This window comes from Perkinsus marinus (assembly GCF_000006405.1).
Source record: "Perkinsus marinus ATCC 50983 genomic scaffold scf_1104296957154, whole genome shotgun sequence".
NCBI classification, from domain to species: domain Eukaryota; phylum Perkinsozoa; order Perkinsida; family Perkinsidae; genus Perkinsus; species Perkinsus marinus.
Window position 1 is genome coordinate 6,071 of NW_003207237.1, and position 19,324 is coordinate 25,394.

The 19,324-nt window shown below is 47.6% G+C and overlaps 5 protein-coding genes across 5 annotated transcripts in view; 1 reads left to right on the forward strand and 4 right to left on the reverse strand.

The window, feature by feature from the left end:
* Positions 1–2,122: 2,122 nt before the first annotated feature.
* Pmar_PMAR002163 (hypothetical protein) lies at positions 2,123–2,659 on the reverse strand (the record flags this gene model as incomplete). The annotated part of the gene is made up of 3 exons (XM_002774932.1): positions 2,123–2,207; positions 2,322–2,466; positions 2,509–2,659. The coding sequence occupies 3 exons, from the start codon at positions 2,657–2,659 to the stop codon at positions 2,123–2,125; spliced, it is 381 nt and encodes a 126-aa protein (XP_002774978.1).
* A 2,072-nt stretch (positions 2,660–4,731) lies between these two features.
* Positions 4,732–6,179, forward strand: Pmar_PMAR002164 (williams-beuren syndrome critical region protein, putative; the record flags this gene model as incomplete). The annotated part of the gene is made up of 2 exons (XM_002774933.1): positions 4,732–5,202; positions 5,250–6,179. The coding sequence occupies 2 exons, from the start codon at positions 4,732–4,734 to the stop codon at positions 6,162–6,164; spliced, it is 1,386 nt and encodes a 461-aa protein (XP_002774979.1). The 3' UTR covers positions 6,165–6,179.
* A 1,485-nt stretch (positions 6,180–7,664) lies between these two features.
* Positions 7,665–8,747, reverse strand: Pmar_PMAR002165 (hypothetical protein; the record flags this gene model as incomplete). The annotated part of the gene is made up of 1 exon (XM_002774934.1): positions 7,665–8,747. One exon carries the CDS (start codon positions 8,745–8,747, stop codon positions 7,665–7,667), a length of 1,083 nt encoding a protein of 360 aa, XP_002774980.1.
* Positions 8,748–8,991: 244 nt separating this feature from the next.
* On the reverse strand, positions 8,992–13,802 carry Pmar_PMAR002166 (Exportin-2, putative; the record flags this gene model as incomplete). Its single annotated transcript, XM_002774935.1, has 29 exons — positions 8,992–9,099; positions 9,147–9,262; positions 9,313–9,440; positions 9,482–9,553; positions 9,604–9,739; positions 9,809–9,907; positions 9,957–10,042; positions 10,090–10,165; positions 10,212–10,277; positions 10,329–10,421; positions 10,508–10,614; positions 10,658–10,732; positions 10,898–11,029; positions 11,246–11,336; positions 11,383–11,525; positions 11,575–11,703; positions 11,796–11,894; positions 11,939–12,016; positions 12,064–12,147; positions 12,196–12,271; positions 12,395–12,503; positions 12,550–12,625; positions 12,682–12,767; positions 12,809–12,872; positions 12,953–13,022; positions 13,133–13,253; positions 13,304–13,427; positions 13,483–13,623; positions 13,707–13,802. The coding sequence occupies 29 exons, from the start codon at positions 13,800–13,802 to the stop codon at positions 9,038–9,040; spliced, it is 2,835 nt and encodes a 944-aa protein (XP_002774981.1). The 3' UTR covers positions 8,992–9,037.
* A 4,806-nt stretch (positions 13,803–18,608) lies between these two features.
* Pmar_PMAR002167 (ribosomal RNA assembly protein, putative) overlaps positions 18,609–19,324 on the reverse strand; it is a gene marked incomplete at its 3' end in the record, with an annotated part of 2,286 nt that continues 1,570 nt past the window's right edge. The window contains exon 10 of the mRNA XM_002774936.1: positions 18,609–19,253. Within this exon, the coding sequence (XP_002774982.1) occupies positions 18,609–19,253 (645 nt within the window). The remainder of the gene's footprint in view (positions 19,254–19,324) is intronic.

Genomic DNA, 19,324 nt, shown 5'->3' on the forward strand with positions numbered 1-19,324 from the left:
AACCACTGATAATGATAGCTAGTATACCAATAACCCAGCCACATCTTGATACAGAATAAGCAAGGCCAAGCATACCAACACCAATCATAGTCTTTGATAATACTGTCCAAAGGGAGAGTATAGATCCGCTCGGTTCTGGGACGGATCCTTCGGCTCCCTCATCAGGAGATTCCACAACCTTTCCTCCTCTATCGGATGCGGTAGCTGCAGTGGCATCCTCAGTAGAAGATGTTGATCGCTTCATACCACTAATGGTTGCAACCCGACTAGGCCTCCGCGTGAGACCCCCACTAGTCGCAAGGCTAGCTGCTATTGAAGAGTGCCTAGACGAAAGGGGCGAGTCTGAGGTCGCTGATGTCGTTGAAGAAGCGGCTGTCGGGAAGTCTGTCACATTGTTCGTTGGTGTAACACCAACACTGAACATTGCCGAAACACCACTCGAATGCCGGGGACGGGTTCCGTCGGTTGCCTCATTCATTGAGACTCAGTACTTGGGGAAATAAATCCTAATTCAACAATAGTAGAAGTGGAGGAGGATTGGTCGTTCCTCCATGAACCACCTCCCTTCGAACACGACATAGTTGTGCATCAAGAAATCAGTACCACTGGTTTAGCATGTAGGACTCTACCCTTCATGGGAATATGCCACGACCACTCTCAGGAATCGCGTTTCATAACCTATCCAATTACACTGTCCGATACTACCTCAAGGGGGGAGCTACCCCACTCGAAGTTTATTCAGTGAGTGTGGGTCCATTAGTCCAGTGCGCTTGTTCCATCATAGATCACTATCAAGACAAACCGTGTGTATTATGAGCTACCTATTGTGTAAGAAGAGTTCCTAAAATGAACTCACTTAAACGCTGCTCCTCATCTACCTATGAAGATCTCCAACATCCGGAAGGCCATACGGGGTTCAATGAGCCGCAGCCAAGCTTCCCTCTCGGATTTGAACCCACAACCTGAACATGATTGGATAAGACGTAGGAGCACATGAATCACCAGAAGTGTGAGGGGGACTAACACAGGAACATCTACTTTCAAAGGCACATTGTGTTACACTCACACTATACCCAGAATAATAAGTGCGATGATGCAACCCTTGAAGAGGGTCAAAGTTCTATGAAGCTCACTTTCTAGAATTGGATTGGCCCTTCCCCAACCATCAATGGATCGATCTAGTGGGCGCGCGCTAAGTACAAGCCAAGGAGCCATTCCGAACTGAACTAAGTACCCTGTGATGAATGGGCTGTGAAGGTCTCCCAAGAGAGCAAGTTCACGGATAGCCGAAAGACAGATGACGGAATTTCAAGAGAAAAACAAGACGTCAAGTCGTTGCTAAAGCAGTGATCCAGTCTGATCACCTTCGGACCACACACCCAAGTACAGAGAAAGTTCCCCCAGAGTGCTTGAGACTTCCTGTTGGAAACCCTCAAGCACTCTTAGTTAGGCATCAGACGAGCTATCTTGGGTGTGACGGTGTTTATATTTTTTTTCTATCTGAGATGGGGGGCATTCACCCGGGATCTGCACGGTGGCTGATTGGTATAGCCGTGTTTTATCCCGGGCACTGAATGCGTCACGGACGTGGACTGCTTCCCACATGGGTTTGTGAGATCCACCCTCGTCCGTGACATATTGCCAAAACTCCCATCACAGAACCTCCATCAACTGCGAACGGCATGACGTGAGGGATTGTTCTCGTTATATGGAGTGTCTGGACCGTGAAACACGACATTTAACAGGTTCTAAGCTATGAATTCTAAATCTGAAATGAGAGTTTTCATTCGAAGCCTTCCAAGCCTCTGCGAGAGTTGGCTGTCCGTTTAAAGCACACCGAGTCGTTCACGGCTCCTGTCAAACTTCACACTCTCTTACCTCGAGTAATCGATTAACGCCAGGGAGTTGGAATGATGGTGGAACTCTACCACAGCGTCCCATCGTTGGAGATAAGTAAAGATGTTTCTGATCTTGCAGCCCTACTGCACTAATGATATATGGAGGGTGTTTCTAATTGGCTGGTCTTCATAGTTAACAAGTTCCAGGTGAAAGGCACTATGTAATCGAAAGAAATGTACGAATGCATCCATTACACAAACACAAAAAACCCCTCATACAAACGTTATATATCGTCAAGTTCATCAAGCATTCCATAAATCGTGTCGGCACCAGCTGTCTCCGCCACCATCACAGTACTCTCGACCGACCTGAAATGATCAGGAAAGACTGCTAAATTGGTTCGAAATGAGTACGTCCCAGCTGCTTGGAGGAATCACCCCGAGTGAAAGGCATCCAAAATTACTCCAAGCAGTCGAGCTTACTTGGGATCATCAACGGGTGGTGCTGCCCTCGGCCAACATTCATCATAGCATGGCACATCGATCTCCAAGCTCGCACATTGGCCACTGAGCATCGACAAGTCGGCAGGATCCTCAACGATATCATCAGAGTCTCGTAGTCGTGAACCTGAGTAGATGATCAACCCCACAGCTGCTAAATAGGTCGTACGTTTCGTCTCAGGCTCCTCATGCATAGCCTTAATCCAGTCATCAAACACTCTCTGCGACACTTCCCGGCCACCAATAGTAGCATGTATGACTTTGACACCTTTTGATTCCACTGGCAGTGACAAACTCGAGTCACTTGCAGCCGTGATCATTCGACGTAGACGCGAGGCAGCCCCTGCTCGCTCGTGAAGTGTTCTCACCGAGTCTGGAAGCACCACAGTGTACTGTATGGTGACACTCATGGGGACCACAGACCGCCGGAGCCATCTTCGATATGATTCCAACAAGTGGCACGAATCGAGTATGACGGCATTGCATGAGGGCCATCGCTTTGCCATCTTCCGGAGTTGTTTCCAAACAAAAACGGCATGATGACGACGCCAATTCTTAATTGGCGGCTCGTGAGCGAGCATAATCTCGTCAAACGCAACTTTTTCAGACTTGCCAGCGTTCGGGTTCTTGGCATCTCCATCTAGACAGGCACGGCTGAGAATCGATCTCTCAGAAAGGTCCAGGAGTACCCCAGTGATATTGCCTGCTGCTAAAGTCTTATTAAGCTGGAATGATTTGCCACTCAATGGAGGCCCGCATGAGCAGTAGACTGTCCTTGGAGATCCCAAAGACATAGAGCCAACTTGGAATGGAGGGATCGACTTGGCATCCATGTTTGTGACTTTGCAATCACGAAGCGCGACATAGGGAATCCAAATACAATTCTTTGTGAGTTGCCATGTGGGTATCTGTATCTTCTGTGTATTGTCCAGACCCTCGAACCACACTTTGCCATCCTTCAGGCTGAGCTCAGCACTGACCATAGTCGGATCATGAGTACGCACACCCCCGATGGGACTCGACCATAAGATGATCTGTGGATCAGTGTTGGATGATTTACCCAGTCGTCCGGTTCGATAGTCGATACACAGGATGCAAGAAGTAGCATTAGTTGTACTATGAGGCACTGCAGCAAAGCCAATTATAGCATCGCTCCGTGCTTCTGGACTGGGATGCACTTCGACGTTATATCGAAATCTGAAAGTGTGGTGGTCAATCATCGTGAGTAGAAACCTTGCATCTTACTTTCCAGATCTTTCGGTGGATCGAACCCCCCAGTTCCCTAGTGCCACTCCCCATATCGGATAGCCGAACCCGATGGACTCTCGGCATTGCATTGACTCATCTTCTATCTCCACCCAAGGGTCGCTCCAGTCCTTTGAAAACCACGGCCGGTCAGATGACATCCAAATGAGATGATAACTGAGATGAATACATTGAGAACGGTGACATTCAATACCACGAATACGAGCTAGGAGTTCTATTGTTGAATATTGGAGAAACAGCTGTTAGGACTTAGAAACGGCATACCAAGGATCCTGGTGCCAAAATAAGTACCATGGCAATGAAGACAACGAAACACTTGAAAGGGTATCGTTCATGGACGCAATACAATGTCTTTCCTTTCCCCAGATGCCTCATAGCAAATAAAGCCTTGGCGTTCAAGAAGATGCGCCTCCTGTACTGATCACAGCAAGCGTGAACGTTGTGCACGTTTCACATAGTTGTTGGAGTCCCCTATTCTGCTGTGCCAATGGCTGCCCGTAACTTCTCGACCTCCGTCCGGTCATACCGCTTTTGGATCTACTGAACTTGTACACGAGCCTAGTGTATTACTAGAATATTAATGAGTTACTAGTAGAAAATCAGTCTCCTTCAATCAGACCGTTCTCACCCACTTCGTCCGCTCTTCTCGTGTATTCTCTAGATGCTCCTTCGCTTGACCAGCTAGAGGAGCGGTCTCCCTGCTAATTCCTCAAGGATGGTGCAACTACAGTTACTTGATATCAAAGCTCGGGTGGCCTCTACTGCTCGCAACGGAACTGAACCGCCTCATTTAGGATGTGTCGCAGCGGCGGATGCGGTGCGAGATTATCAATACGGTACAATCAGACCTGAGCTTTTCGCAACAACCTCAGCTCTCTATTCCACGCGCACACTCTCCTTGGCACTCATTCCGACTGAAAATTAATCGAATTCACTCTGCCTAAAGGCCGCTACGACAACAATCTCGGTGATTATAGTGTCGGACTCCGACACTATAATCACCGGCAAATCGGTGGCCGTCAAATGCCTTGGAGGTTTTGCCCAGTGCGGGCGAGCGAGATTTTTTACATTTGGTCACCTGCCACGGATTTTGGGATCTGCCTCTCCAAGTGAAGTTGCAGACTCGATGTCGTTACTGTACAAAGACGCAGCAGCTGTTGTGGATAAAGTCATATCGCATGGTGTTGGCCTTAGGGAAGCTTTCTACAAGTCTAAGCTGAAGAGTACTAATCCACAGAAAGTCTACGCGTTAGTGTGCAAAACGGTTAAGTCCAGGAAACGTATAGAATCGGCGTTGCGATCAGCGGGTATTCTGGACACCCTAGGGGATCGCAGTCTCGGCCTCGTCATGGCCTATGACTTGATCTACGGTCAAGGCCTTCGCGGAGGCGGCAAATTGGCTCGAGTTTTGAACGAGAAAGCGGCTATTTTGAGGAAGGCGGTTAGCGATGACCAGTCCAGTAGCAGTGAGGATAAGCAGCCTGCTCAGCTCCCACGATATGTTCGTGTGAACTTGGCAGAAATCTCCAGGGAAAGTGCTATCGAACAATTAGGCTCAGCTGGTATCAAATCCAAGGCAGATCCACTGATTCCTGATGTAATAATCTCAACACTGCCGTCTAAAGATGTGATATGATATTTCAGGTTATAACTGTAGATCCTTGGAATTCCAAGGCGCTCATCGAGTCTCCTCTGGTCAAAGACTTTACCCTCGTACTACAGGACCGTGGCAGCTGCTTGTCCGCGCACTCTTTGCTGGCCGGCGTTCAGCCAGGAGAGAAAATCACAGTCGTAGATGCATGTGCTTCTCCTGGTTCCAAGACGATTCACATGCTACAACTAATGAGGTATCGTAAGATAGAAGGTACTATGGTAGCAATGGAGCTTGATCCTAAACGGGCAAAGGTGCTACTGGACCGTCTGGCAAAGGCTGGTTTCTTACCACGAGATGGGACGAGAACTTCTGAAGAAGTTGCTCATCTGTCTGCGGCGCACAGCCCTGATATCAATGTTGAAGTACGTGTTGGTGATTTCATCAAGTACAGCTCTGCCGAGGTCACCCATGTAAACTTGGACCCGAGCTGCAGTGGTTCTGGATTGGTCGATGTTCACGCTGACTCTGAGAGTGTCGGCGCCCAGCGGCTCCGCAAGCTTTCATCATTCCAATGCCGAATGTTGGACCATGCCTTGACGGCATTCCCCGCTGTTCAGACCGTGTGCTACAGCACATGTAGTATCAAGAACGAAGAAAATGGCGAAGTTGTGAAGAAAGCTCTTAATAGACTGCAAAGCGGGTATAGACGGGAGTGGCCTTTTGAAGTGGGGTCCTGTTGGAAGGAGCCGACTCACGGCGCTCGAGACGTTCAAGTTCGACCTGAAGTGGATCACTGTCGGGGTTTCTATCTCTGCAAACTCGTCAAAGACGCTAGTGTGAAGCGTAGGAGGTCGAGTGACGACGCTACTGGTGTGGGAGAAGTGTCGGCTCCAAGTGCGTCTAAAAGTAATCCTAAGAAGCACAAGCGCTCTTCGAAGAGCAAGGGCATTACTATTACCAAGTGATTACTAACGTATTTCATCTACTCCTGTTTTTGTCTTGTCAATTATCCTCAATAAGAACAAGGATTGCGACACTCAGTCATGTCAAGGGAAATCCCGGCGACTACATACGTGCGGCGAGCGTGAAAACTTCAGTATTACTTGTCATCTTGGTGATGTGGTATTACACTATATGAACGGTGGCAATACGAGGCAAGTGAGTTTTCTTTACTGTGTACGGCTCCAAGATTGATGCTGACCGACAGCCTGTCGGCGACAGGATTTGGATCAGCCGATGTCCACTATTCAGTAATCACATACAAGTCAATACTGTATCAGTGGAAACAAGCGGGAGTGAATGAGAATTGGTGATGTGTTCCATCACCAGGAAAAGCTTCGAAATTCCGTCAAATCAGGTTCTCAATCGATTCTAAAGTCGCCACCTTCTACACGGGAAAATTACCATCAGTGACACGTACATCCTCATTACAGTTCAATATACACATCCTAAAAACTGCTACCATAATTGGTGTAGTAGCAGTGTTGGGTGGTGAGGCTCTGCCTGGGGTAGAATTGGGCACAGTCGTGCTGTGTGGCGGCAAGTCTATAGGACCAAGGTCGGAACCTACTTGTTGCTGATGAGCCTCATATTTGAAGATAGAGCCAGTCGAAAGGTTGTCAAGTACTCGCAGCGGTGTTCGAATTGAGGGAGCATCACGATCACTGGAGCCCCCGGTGGGTATACTATCTCGTACAGTAGCGGTAGTTGAGGACGTAGATGTGTTATCGATATTAGCAGGCATCATTATCCGGTGTTTTGATATAGTACTATAGTTGTAAATGGCAGAGAAACAATAAGGGTTTCAGTCGCTCGTTAAGCTCGTGACTATCGGTGAGTGATCTCCGACAGTCGGAGATCACTCTCTCGTCAACTGATGGCATGGATAAATATCTTTTGTATCACTTTTAGTCACTTGAGAGTGATGCAATTAAAGGTTAGACAGTCATTTCAAAAACGAGAAGAGTATGGAGACAAGTATGGTGTCCAGACAGGTAGCGGCAGCGGGAATTGCAATCCTTGATATTCCCACCAATGATCTCCACCCTATCTTAGAAAGATTCTGAACCCTTCAACGTTGCTGCAGCAAGGGTAGGCGCAAGAGTGAAAATGAGTGGAAGTAATACCCATAGTACAACTTGAGAGCGTTAGACAGCACATACAGCAAGATGAGCACCACTTGCTCAATCGGCGGCAGCAAGTTTTGGACGGCATCAACAGGAGCTCTCCCCTGTCCAGTAGATATGGCAGGCTAGACTGGACACTCTTTGCCATCAACCATTCATGATAAACGACAGGAGTCGGGTTCATGAATACAGATACCTCCAAAGTGACCAATCTGTGTTGAGAACAGCCCTGAAGACTGGACTACACAACCAAACAGATGTGAATCATCGGCACACGCAATCATGGCATCACAATGCAAACTGAAGCTAATCTGAATTAGATATGGGAATGCAATATAATCAACGAGCAGCTATCAACATGGGAACATTAATAGACTGCATCATGTCCGCCCAGACTGGGTTCGTGCTTCCGAATCCCTTGAGGGTAACGGTCATATCTTTGCCGTCTTCCAGGTTCTTGGCAAGAGCCTTCGAAAACTGAGCGGTAGCTCCACCGAGGGTAAACCAAGTCGCGGTCGCGAACTCAGTGTTTTTTCTGAGCTTGATGCCAAGAGAGCCGACAGACAATATTGCACCAACTTCCTCGTCATTCGAGTTTAATGAAGCAAGAAACCTGCCCATATCCCATATAGTGAAGTTGGTTGGGTTGAAGAATTTGAATTTGCTGAGGTAGACCGCTTGCTCTATAGTGCTTTGTGCTGGTACGAATTGCATATCGAAGATCCGCGGCTGATAGTCACGGAAGTTGTTGAAGCCCTCGATTTGGATATCTCTCTTGAGTTCCAAACCGGCCAAAGGTACCCACCAACTCCTACCACCGATATCAGATGCTCTAACTGCAACGACAGAGGATGGCTCAGTGATGATAGCCGAGCCGAATCTGGTGAATGCCGTCTTGTTTGTAACCACTATGAACACCGTCTCGTTGATGCTGGTGTGGCCACTACCAAGAGACATAACTGGCATCCTTATAGACGCGAATCTTGCCTCGTTATAGTACAGATTGACGGTGAATTCATCCAACTTCACCTCGAGGAGTGTCGGGTTATCAACACTGAACACTATGGTGGCACCCAGACACGCACTAACGGTTGATCCAGCACAAGTTGTAATATTAGTCCCGTTGACGGCGACTGACTCCACGCTTACCATACCATCGTCCAATAGTCCTTGAGCCAATCTAGGACCAAAGAAGAATGTAAGTAGGAGCGCCACAGTAGCCACAATGGAAGTGCAACTTATAAGCAAGCAGCTCCGATAGCCATTCTTGTCGAGCCTGCCGAAGCAGTAGCGTTTGCCACCCGAATCGGCTCTAGCTTTGGCTCGGAGCTTCTGATGTCTGCATGCAAGTCGCTCCTTGTATAGTTCCTGTTCTTCGAGATCCAATTTACTAGGAGTATGCCTTCTGGACCTCCTAACCATCCCCTATAGTTGTGGTGGAATGTTTGTCATGATGATCATCAGCATGGTCGGAATCATAGAGCCTCGAAGCATAGCTGTACTGTGGCATATCCTGGGCATACATCTCATGATCTGGGTTAGCTTTACCATAATACATTTTCAGGTAATCGATGATGAGCACTTACAAGCAAAAAGGACGATTCACTGAGAGGCGATTATTGCTGAGCAGTCCCCCCCCTCACATATAACAAAATATGGCAGATCAGACGGTGAAAATTCCAGTATATCGTTGCAAACACGAGCTCTGATACTTAGGTCCTCACCCATGTGCTGAGACGCGCCAGCTCTTGTGGTGGATTGGCGAGGAACCGGCCTAGAAATGCAAGGACTACCATCGGCTGTTCACCGCCCCATCATTACCATCAATGCCACGCAAGGCCTGTTTAACACTACCCGGGACGTCGGTTACTGATGGGGCATAGTCAGCATGGCCGGGCATCTCGGTCGAGTGAAGGCGTGCAAAGGTAACTGCGTATCTATTGGGACGGATGAAAGGATCAAACAATATATTCAACATTTGCGTTACTCTCGATCTTCAGCATCGTCATCTTCATAATCATCATCCTCATCATTAAGCTTAGGGTTAAGCAATGAATTCCCTGGCTGTTGCTCTCTCTCGTTCAAACCCAGCAGTTCAGATATTCCCATTAGAACCTGTGCCGCTCTGTGACGCAATAAATCCGGTGATGACTTACGGCATGCATTATCTCTCCATTGCTCTGGACGGTAGGGTCACTCACGAACTTAGCCGCAGAAAGTAGGCAAACCTGTCGACCAGCCCTCATGAGCGCCTGCATCCTCTCGAATAGCTACGCACCTTCTTGTTCTCTTTGCCACCCATATTCCCCTTGAATGCTGACATCCACAATGACTTCACAACCATAACAGATAGTCCAGCTTGTATCTGTTCCAGGGTTGTAAGCAATACCTTAGGACCATCTGGAACACAGTATCTACCAATAACGTCAATATTTTCACTTTGATAGACTGAGGACCTAGTCTAAGGGTGATAGCCGACTTACACGAACACACTCAGAGTTATCGCGAATTTCCTAGTTAAAGCAGCCGTGTTCTTCTTCTGCAACTTCGTCAAAAACACGGTCAATATACCGGCCAAGGAACTGAGGCGATGTTCCATCCCGTGCTAGTTTAAGAGCATAATCGCTTTACTCTTTATAGGCAGCAAGCGGTAGGTATCGGAACATTGATACAATGAGGTCAAACGCCTGCATCTCGATCTTCCGATGGTTGAGGACCTGCGCCAGAGCAGGATATCCAATCAGCTTCTTCGTTACATTCCTACATATTGGAAGCGTTGGAGGATTGTCTGCATGTTACGTGTTATTTGCTCACCAAACTGAGCATTCTTCTTGAAGTACCTGAACTCAACAAATCCAGTGAGCTTTCCTACCCTAGTGGTATTACGAGCTGAAGAGCCTCACCAAGCCCGGTACGTTAGCAGCAGTCCTCCACAGACTATCAGTCAGCAACCTGAAGATACCGATGAGTGAAAAGGCACACGAGTAAAGCCGTGAACCCCACCGGTCGAACAGGGCACCGTATATCTGTGGCCCTGCCGCTGACGTGGAGCTGTCTCCAGAGTCCAGAAGCAATCCGAGTATTTGAAAGCAATACCTGAACGAGGCATTCCATACTTCAAGCGTCCGGCTGGTTATGCACACTAACATGGACCAACAGATGATTAGCATTAGATTTATTACGGAATGAAGTCCGCCACATTCTGTTCCAGGATAGAGCTGATGACCGGTAACAACGCCGACTCCACCTCGCCATGTTGGGCAGGAGCGAATTGTAGCACAGTACGCACCTGGAATGAGCATTCCTCCTCTGTGTTGTGAGTATGTCATTACAATAGAAGCAATGGCTTCAAAGAGATAGTGATTGAAAACGGCATCACTAGGATTTGCGGCCACCGCACGCAGTATCTGAATGACCAAGTGATTGAGCCAGGTTGAGCAGGGCAGCCAGGCGGGCATCCAGGTGTAGACATTCCTAACTATCCTCCTACGGTTGCCAGTTGCCTCAGTGTTGGTAATGCTATACTGAGAGCTCCTTCATTGAAGGTTGAAAACACACCTGCATCACCGTACGTGAGTCATAAGCTCGACACATAAGTAGCAAATGAGATAGCATCCCTTACGCATAACAAGCTTCATCTCATATGCAGACCGTGTGTTATCTGTAGCCAATATTTGAAGACAAGGTCCGACCGTTGGTAGTATCTGATTAATATGATCAGCCGGTAGCCTCGGTCGATCGATTATTAGGATGGTTACATTCTGTTTGAGCAGTTCAAGTGGTATTTTATGTTGCTTATTAGGTCCTTTGAGCAGGAGTAGTACAGTTAAGCAGTGTGCAGCATAAGTATGGAGTACCTTACAACACCGAGTTGAGACCATTACATGAAGGCTAGTGTGATGCATGGTCGGTATTATTACAGTCACGGGTGTTTGGATATGGTTCGCAACAAGCGGTAGGGCCCGATTAAGTTGTTCAATGGGAAGGTGGTGTCGGAATACTGCTATATACCTGAGAAAGGCTGCCTTTCACTAACAGCGACTACTGCCCCTATTACTTGAGGATGCTAGCTCTGAAGACTGCCCGACTGGGCTCCCTATCCGATGGTATTGCTTGCGAGAGCTCAGGCATCAACTGCTGTTCAAAGAAGGCTGGTACATCCACAGCTGAGTTCACTATCGAGACTCCTTTACTCCTCGTCTAGGAATGCAAATGATGAAAGCAATGAGCATGCTATGACACTCCTTACTTGGGCCTTAGCCGCAGTTGCAATAATCAAGTACACACAAGCATCCCTAGCTCTCCAGGCATCCTCCGTTGATGAAGATCCGACCGATTGCAACAGCATTTGGACGTACCGGACCAGGATATCCGTCACCTGATTCCAAGGATCAATATCCCAGTTTACAGTCTAGCATTAAACCGATGCTAGTGCCCAACACTGGAGTTCACCAGCTCAGGCCACATTACCTGCTGCTCATACAACTTGCTAAGTCCCTTCACTAACTCCATTGCCGCTCGACGACGGGTATCTTGATCTGCACTCTCCATGTCCCTTCTTATATATTCCTGCACATATCTAACTTATCCACAGGTTAGCAGAGATCCATTACTGTAGGATTGTCGAAGAAGTCTTCAACATCAGAGTCTCTAAGCTTGATATTAGGGAGAACAACGTGTTCACAGATAGCCTGTTGAACAAGCACACTGGATGAGGATCAGCAGTCCCATGTATTACTTGAAGGGAATTCGCCTCCTCAAAGGGACTTTTATCCCATTTGGTACTAGCCGCACTTGAGAGCAGTTTTATACCTGCTGATACCTGAGACAAGAGTTGGGTACAGCCACCCACATTGTAATCCCCAACTACCAGCTGGTCGTTACTCCCATTAGGACTCGTTGAAACTAGCAAGGTCCACACCGACTTCACTACGCCACAGATATACCTTCATGATAGATGATGATGAGCATAAACAATATGATTGGTGAAGAGCAAACGATCGAGCTGTCTCTACGCACACCATGTGGGGAATGATCGAATCGTCCGTGGAGAAGTTGATCAGTATTACGGTTCCACTTGCTCCTGGTACTTATCGGCATACAGAGCAACATTCCTGCACACTTGGGCTTTGAGGTTCTCGATGGCTCCAGGGGTGTCCTCGTCTACTGCTTTGAGGGCTAAATCAATGTATAGATAAAAAGGTCATAACATCCAGCCTACTACCAGCTGGGGCATCCTGCCATTCCAATAAGCGCAGAAACCCCTCGAACCAAGTGGCGGAGTTGTCTTCGTAATACTCCTGGAAACAACAGAGCGATTTACTTCAGTCTGAAGCAGCAGTGAGAGTCTACTTACCGGAATGTCGACAACATTGAGGTCGTAAAATATTTCAAGCTCGACAACGAGGAGTTTGGCTAACTTACTGGCCTTTGTTGCTTGACCTGGCACAGTATACAAGAGGGTTTCTGAGGTAATGTACTACTTGCGTCCTTAAGTGCAGGCGAGAATATCTCTTGCATTGTCTGCCTATAGAGAGCTAGATGAACCTGTAGGAGCAAAGATAACCAAGATGAGGAGCATAGTAACCTAGACCGTATACGGTATCAACACATGTTGGATGAATTACCTCTTGAAACTCCTTTAAGATATACTGTAACTCCCTGAGGACCTCGTTGGATCTCACTAAGTATCGGTACCTATCACAGATTCATACGAACACCTTCATCCAAATGAGAGGCCAACAGATGCTATAAATAATCCAGTTCTTGCTGCATATACCCTCAAGTGGAGACTCCTGTAAACTCACTTATCGAACACAGTAGCTGCAGTCTCTAAGGCTCCGAACTGAACACCATCATTGAGATCACCACTACTTGTCAACCGCTGTACAAGAGTGGGCAGCAGCGTAGGCCAGCCAGCAGGGAAATCTGACAAGAGTATGAGCGAGCCTACAAAGTGTTCAGGAGTGGCTTATTACCAAGATCGCTGATGATTTTGATACTCTCTCGAAGCTGGGCCATGAGAGGTGCTGGTACAGATAGCATCAGATCAACGAGATGTGATTTTATAAGGTTGCGGTTTTCTTCCGAGATCCCTCCATTCTGATGAGAGAATGATCATCATCATCCTGGACAGACCCACTGTTGGCAATAATACCTCATCAGGGGACTCCGGCCAGTGAGATTTGATGAAATTCTTGAAGTATATACTGCTTGCCAAACGCACGGGTAGTTGTTCATTACCATTAGCTACTAGCTGTAGCAATGAGGATGTGAGGACACCCCCCGCGGACTCGGCCTGTTAGAGATAACTCCTCTACTATTACAGGAATACCGGAACGGATTACACCCGTACATGGTAAACCCAATCAATGATACTACCTGCGTGAGCTTCTCTTCAGCTTGTCGCCGAATATGATAATCAGATGACAACGTGGCTGCCATCACTTGCGACAGCTCCATCTGGTTTACAGCCATGTTGAGGATATTTGTAGACGTTTGGCAACTACTACAACTGGTATGTAGTAATAATCTGAGAGTAGCCCCTACCCATCAGTTGATTATTATCAGATTATTCTACTTAACGCAACACGCTCTGAACATCAAAGGGAGGGGGTCCTTAATGCATCTTCGCTGTTCGTTGCCGAACAGAAAGGCATTCCTGACAGCGAAACCGTAAATCATCAACTATCCCCATCCATGTGCACCACTAAACCGGTTGATATTACTCTCCGCATAGATGCCCAACTTGTAGGAGCTCCGACAAGGTATAAAAATTCAAGAGTTCAAGCAGTCGAAATAATGATCTGGGAAGTGTTCAAGAGCCCAAGGGACGTGGTGGCGAGAAACTGTTCTCAATCGACATTCGGAGTAGCGATGGGAATTGCATATCACTGGGAGGTTCCGAGAACTGGAAGGTGAGGCCCAGGAGATGATGATGAGGTAAAAGTATCGCATTGTATTTACTATACGAGGAACATGACTATGGGCATTACATAGCGGTAGCGATAACGAGTCATAGAGAAGAGGAATATTTTCTATAAGCAGTGTCTTACAGACAATGACCTCGGGCACTAGTGAAATAGGAGGCTACGATTTGGGGTCACTGAAAGGCAAAGAGGTCTTCCACCAAACCCTCTAAGGCTTGCAAAATTTCTTCGGCATTTGCTGTGTTGGATGAATTCCAACTGAGGACCTTGCGATGTGTTGAAGTGGTCTCACAACCTTGCGTCACTCCCGGATATCACTCAAGTGAATACTCACGTACATGCATGTATTGGGTTTCACTCAAGGCAATGATTCTAGATGGTAGATCCTCTCAAGTCTAGTCGCCTTCGTAACTCAGTGCTTAACTCCCTGGTAGATTGAGGGACACAGCTGTGGACTCACGACACAGTACTAACGGTGTACAACGACTAAGCATTCGATACAACAGTTGCCTTCAACTACCACAAATCGTTCAGTGACCTCGATACTCATTGTATGGATAATAGCATACCCCCGATCACCGGAGCAGACATCAATAGTATGGTCAAAGTGGATATCACTGAGGGTAAGCCGGTAGAGAGGTTACCCATAGTCTATTATTATGCAACTGGGAAGGAGAGGATGATCGATCTCGTGAGGAAATGAGCAGTCTTGCATCAAGGTCATCCGGGCATCCTGTTCAGATTAAGAAAGCTTCCCCTGTGCTAATCTTCGCTGCTTTCCTCGTCACATACAACTTATTTCTACTCTCTGATACGAGGCTAGACTACACAAATCTTAAGCACCACGTAAGGCTACATGGTTCTGGTATGATATCAACCTTTCACGATACAGCTAACCTCTAAATTGGAGCATCCCACGTCTGCGATTGACGTCGAAAATGGGGAACAAAGAAGTGTCCCGGCTCTCAACGAGGTAGTACATTGAAGGCTCCCGTCCTCCCTCGAGGTAGCACTAGCCCAGGTTCAATCAATCGAAACCTTCTGGGACTATTTATCAGATTTGCTCCTGGATAATCTGTTTGTGGAGGACATCGTTCCAACAACTATCTACACTGCTCTTGCTCGGAGTACGGCCAGGTCTATGTCTAGGAGCAAAGGCTCTGCGCCTAGATACTGCTCCGAAAACGTCAACCACAGATGGAGGCATACTCATTAACGATGAAGGCTTGATTGATAGCATAGCCTTCATGCGGCCGATTGATGAGAGGCAGTATAACAGATTGCTGGGCGCAGTCCGCATCCGTAGCACACATATTCTTGGTACAGAGCATGATGTTGCAGCATGCGCCCCTTACAGGAACCCTTCGTGTTAAAAGTGGTGAGGGATGTCGCGTGGCAGAACCCTTCAGTTCATACTTCGACTACTGCTACGCCCCGTATGACAAATCGCGAGAAGAAAGGTCTGCCTCTCTCTTTTCCTGAGCTTCATAAGCAAAACTACCTTCTTCAGTGCCACCTACGACGCGATCGCTAACAATCAGCCTATCATGTATACTGACGCGGGCGGCAACAACCCTGTATATAAGAGAGCAGATTATGCGGGAAAGATAGCTAAGTGATTCCATATCCCAGCGGAACTCTCTCACGTCGTAAATGCGAATCTTGCGAGGTACTCCAGCAGTGGGTACGTTACTATCATACCTAGCAACCGTAGTGATCTACACAAGAATCGAGAAAGCTGACTATGGGTAGGTTCTGAGGCGGCACAAGCCCTAGCCGTACTGCAGTCTTCACACTATATTGATATAGCAACTCGGGCTGTATTCGTCGACTTGAACGTGTGGAACTCCAATCTTGGTTGCTTCGCGGCTACACGGATAGGGTTTGAGGTGACGCTGATTAGTACGAGTTCTCCTGATCAGGTGATCAGGTAACGGCATCTGGACTATGGTATAACAGAGTGCAGCTGTTGATACTTAACTTGCGACACATAAATCCATCAGCATTGAAGCAACCTGGAGTCCCTAACTCTTCGCTTTCGAGCTCCCTATACCTCGTCCCTCAGGAACGGATGCTTGTCGCTGTCGAGATTATGTTGTTCCTCTTCGCCCTTTATTTCATCTATCAAGAAATATCGTATATGAGAATACTGAAGATACGGTGCAATGCGACACGCTATTGTGACACAGAGTGATTATTCACGTCATAGGTACTTGAACAACTGCTGGAGTCTCCTCAACTGGGCGAACCTCATTCTACTCCTGGTAACCTTTTCCCTGTGGCTTAAAGCCTTGGTGGATGCATCTGACTTGGACTTCAAAGTCGCCTCGACCGACACCACGCAGTATGTGGACCTCCTCGTAGCTTAGTGCTTCGCCGCTCTTTCGGTGTGATTCTGTCCCTGCACTTAGCCGATTGCCACAACAGTGCAGCTTACAAGGCGGATACATGCCTTTAACATAGCCCTTACATGGGTGAAGGTCTTCAGATTCCTAACCTTCCTCCCGTGAGTCATGAACAAGTGGTCGAGGCTTATTGCTGCTGCCGTAGTTTCCGTACGGTTGCTATTGTACCGCGACAGGTACGTCAGCACGCTGACATCGACGACCCGTAAGGCCTGGCAGCTCATTGTGTCATTCCTTGGATCCCTCGTTGTGGTAGATAGTATCCACTGAATACTCCAACCAATGACCACTCAGCGTCCTCATTATAGGTTTTCCTGGGCTTCAGCGTAGCCTATGTAGTGGGTTACGGTGAAGTCGTGCCACAGCTAGCTCTCGTTGGTGACGCGTTCTTCGTCTTTAGTCGTACCTTTATCGGAGGTAGAACAGATGACCCTAGTGGTAACATGCACTGAACATTTCTAGGTCCTGGGTTTGCGACTATTGCCGATGCGTCCTTCTGGGGTGCCTCACTAGTCTTCTTGTACGAGAGATGCTTGCATGACAGGTATAATGCTGATGATGCTCCTCGTTCTAGATTCGTCGTCGCTTCCTGGTTCCTCGGGCTCCGTTACTTGTGTGCAATCATTGCCTACTTCGTTTGCTCTACACGATCCACAAGGTATGTGGAGCGGTTCTATTGGAGGTCTAACTCCGCTGTCAGATGGAATACCAACGATGGATCCAATAGCATCGTGGATTCCGTCCTAGCGAGGGCTGCGTCCGTGAAGGATTATGTTTTTAACTCCTTCGATTGGGTCAATTTCATGAAAACGTATAGCATACAGATCGGGGCTCGCTTGCTGTTGGAGGAGCTCAGCTCAGGAATCTGCAGGGACTTTATGCTCGATGGTATCTTCCTCGGCTGCAACTCCACCAATTCAGGGATGCGGCAGACACCCACAAGAAGATGGGGAATGGAAAAATGTTACAGCGCCGCATGCCTGTACATGTTCGTCCCTGTCGGGGGTGAATAGGCTCTAGATGTGTTGTTGAACTATCAGATTGCTGACGGAGCCATGCCGAGTGGAGCTGGGGAGGTTATGGTTTCTGAAGGTACTCTCAGTGCCGTCGCATATTCGTGGAGTTGTCACAACTGTAGAATCTCATCACACGAAGAGCCTTCAAATGCTACTATCGTCGAAGCCTGGGACGAGATGGGCCGCCACGACGTTGCCTAACTTTTCCCTGAGTGATTCACCAAGATTGAAAGCCCGTAGGGAACTCCCACGATGTAGCGCCCCATACCGATCTATTGGTGTAAGGTGCTGCTGCGAATACCAACACTGATGAGTCGAGCTCCGATGACGGAATGATCGCATTAGGGCCCTTACAGCCATCAAAAGTGGGGTTGAAGACCAACTCCTGATCGATTCATCAACCAGAATAGATCCGCAAGCAGAGGAAAGAGTTACTCCGGGAGTACCGGCTGCAAAGCTCTAAAATTGACGACGTATATCTGCCTGTTACAGTCAATGAAGTATTCGAATCAGCGGAGGTATGGTGCATTATTCATTCGCATTCTCCATATGTGATTCTGACAGGTGATGACTGATCAACTCCTTGAGAGAGTTGAGGGAATCGGCAGCGAAGCAAGGAGTGATATGAAACGGGCCGAGGAGAGTTTGATGGTTGATAACTTCAGAACTGATGATGTCGTTCGCATACATCTTGATCAGTTCCTCCGTGACGCGATACAACTATTGAATCAACGCATCGAAGATCTGACTGTTCAGCAACGAGATGTTCTGACGACTTAGTGAAAATACATGTGACGATATACACGATCTAATGTCTCATTAGTACTATATTATGTTCAGTTTCCCGGCTGGGAATTTTGGAAAGCGTATGCTGTGTGTCTTTTACACTGACAATGTGTTTAACGCTACAACTTCGGTTACGTAGGAAAGTGCTTATTCGCTGCCTGAATATCGGAGCACATTCAGGAAGGTACCCGAATGATCTATGATCTTGATGTAATTGTCATCGCTTACCCGAAGCATCAAACCTCCTGCAGGGGTGGGGAGTAATACTAGAGGGTCAGATACTTCTACAGCGTCGTCGCATTTCAATACTCCGACTTTCTTATAATCAGTGCTCCTGAGCCTCAACTTCTTCGCCGCTACCAGTGACTTCCCTTCACCGGGATCCGAAGCCAATTTCTCGGCGATCGATACAGTCTGCTCATCACATACTTCATCTGCCACAAAGTCTCGCCATTGATCGACCAGAGCCTTCTTCGCAATAGTTAGTTTAGAGCCACGTTTTCTAGGCATATACTTCAACTCCGTGACACGATGAGAGCATATTATGTCAATGTTGGCCACACCAAAGAGATGTTGAGAAAATCGCAATAATAACCCGTGGATGATATCGCGGGTCGATAATCGTCCTTCAGTCAACTTAGACAACTTCTTGATGTGCTTCTCGAGTTCCCTCAGTGCCTCCGTATAGCAAGTCATTACAGTTGCCGAGTTGGCAATAACATGCTTCAACTCGTCTTCTTGATTCACCAGATAGCACATACCCAACAAGACAACTTCAGACCCGTCAGCCCGCTCCAACACCGGACGTAATTGTCCACCACGATTTTACAAGAACAATCAAGATTCCGCACCCAATCAAGTCT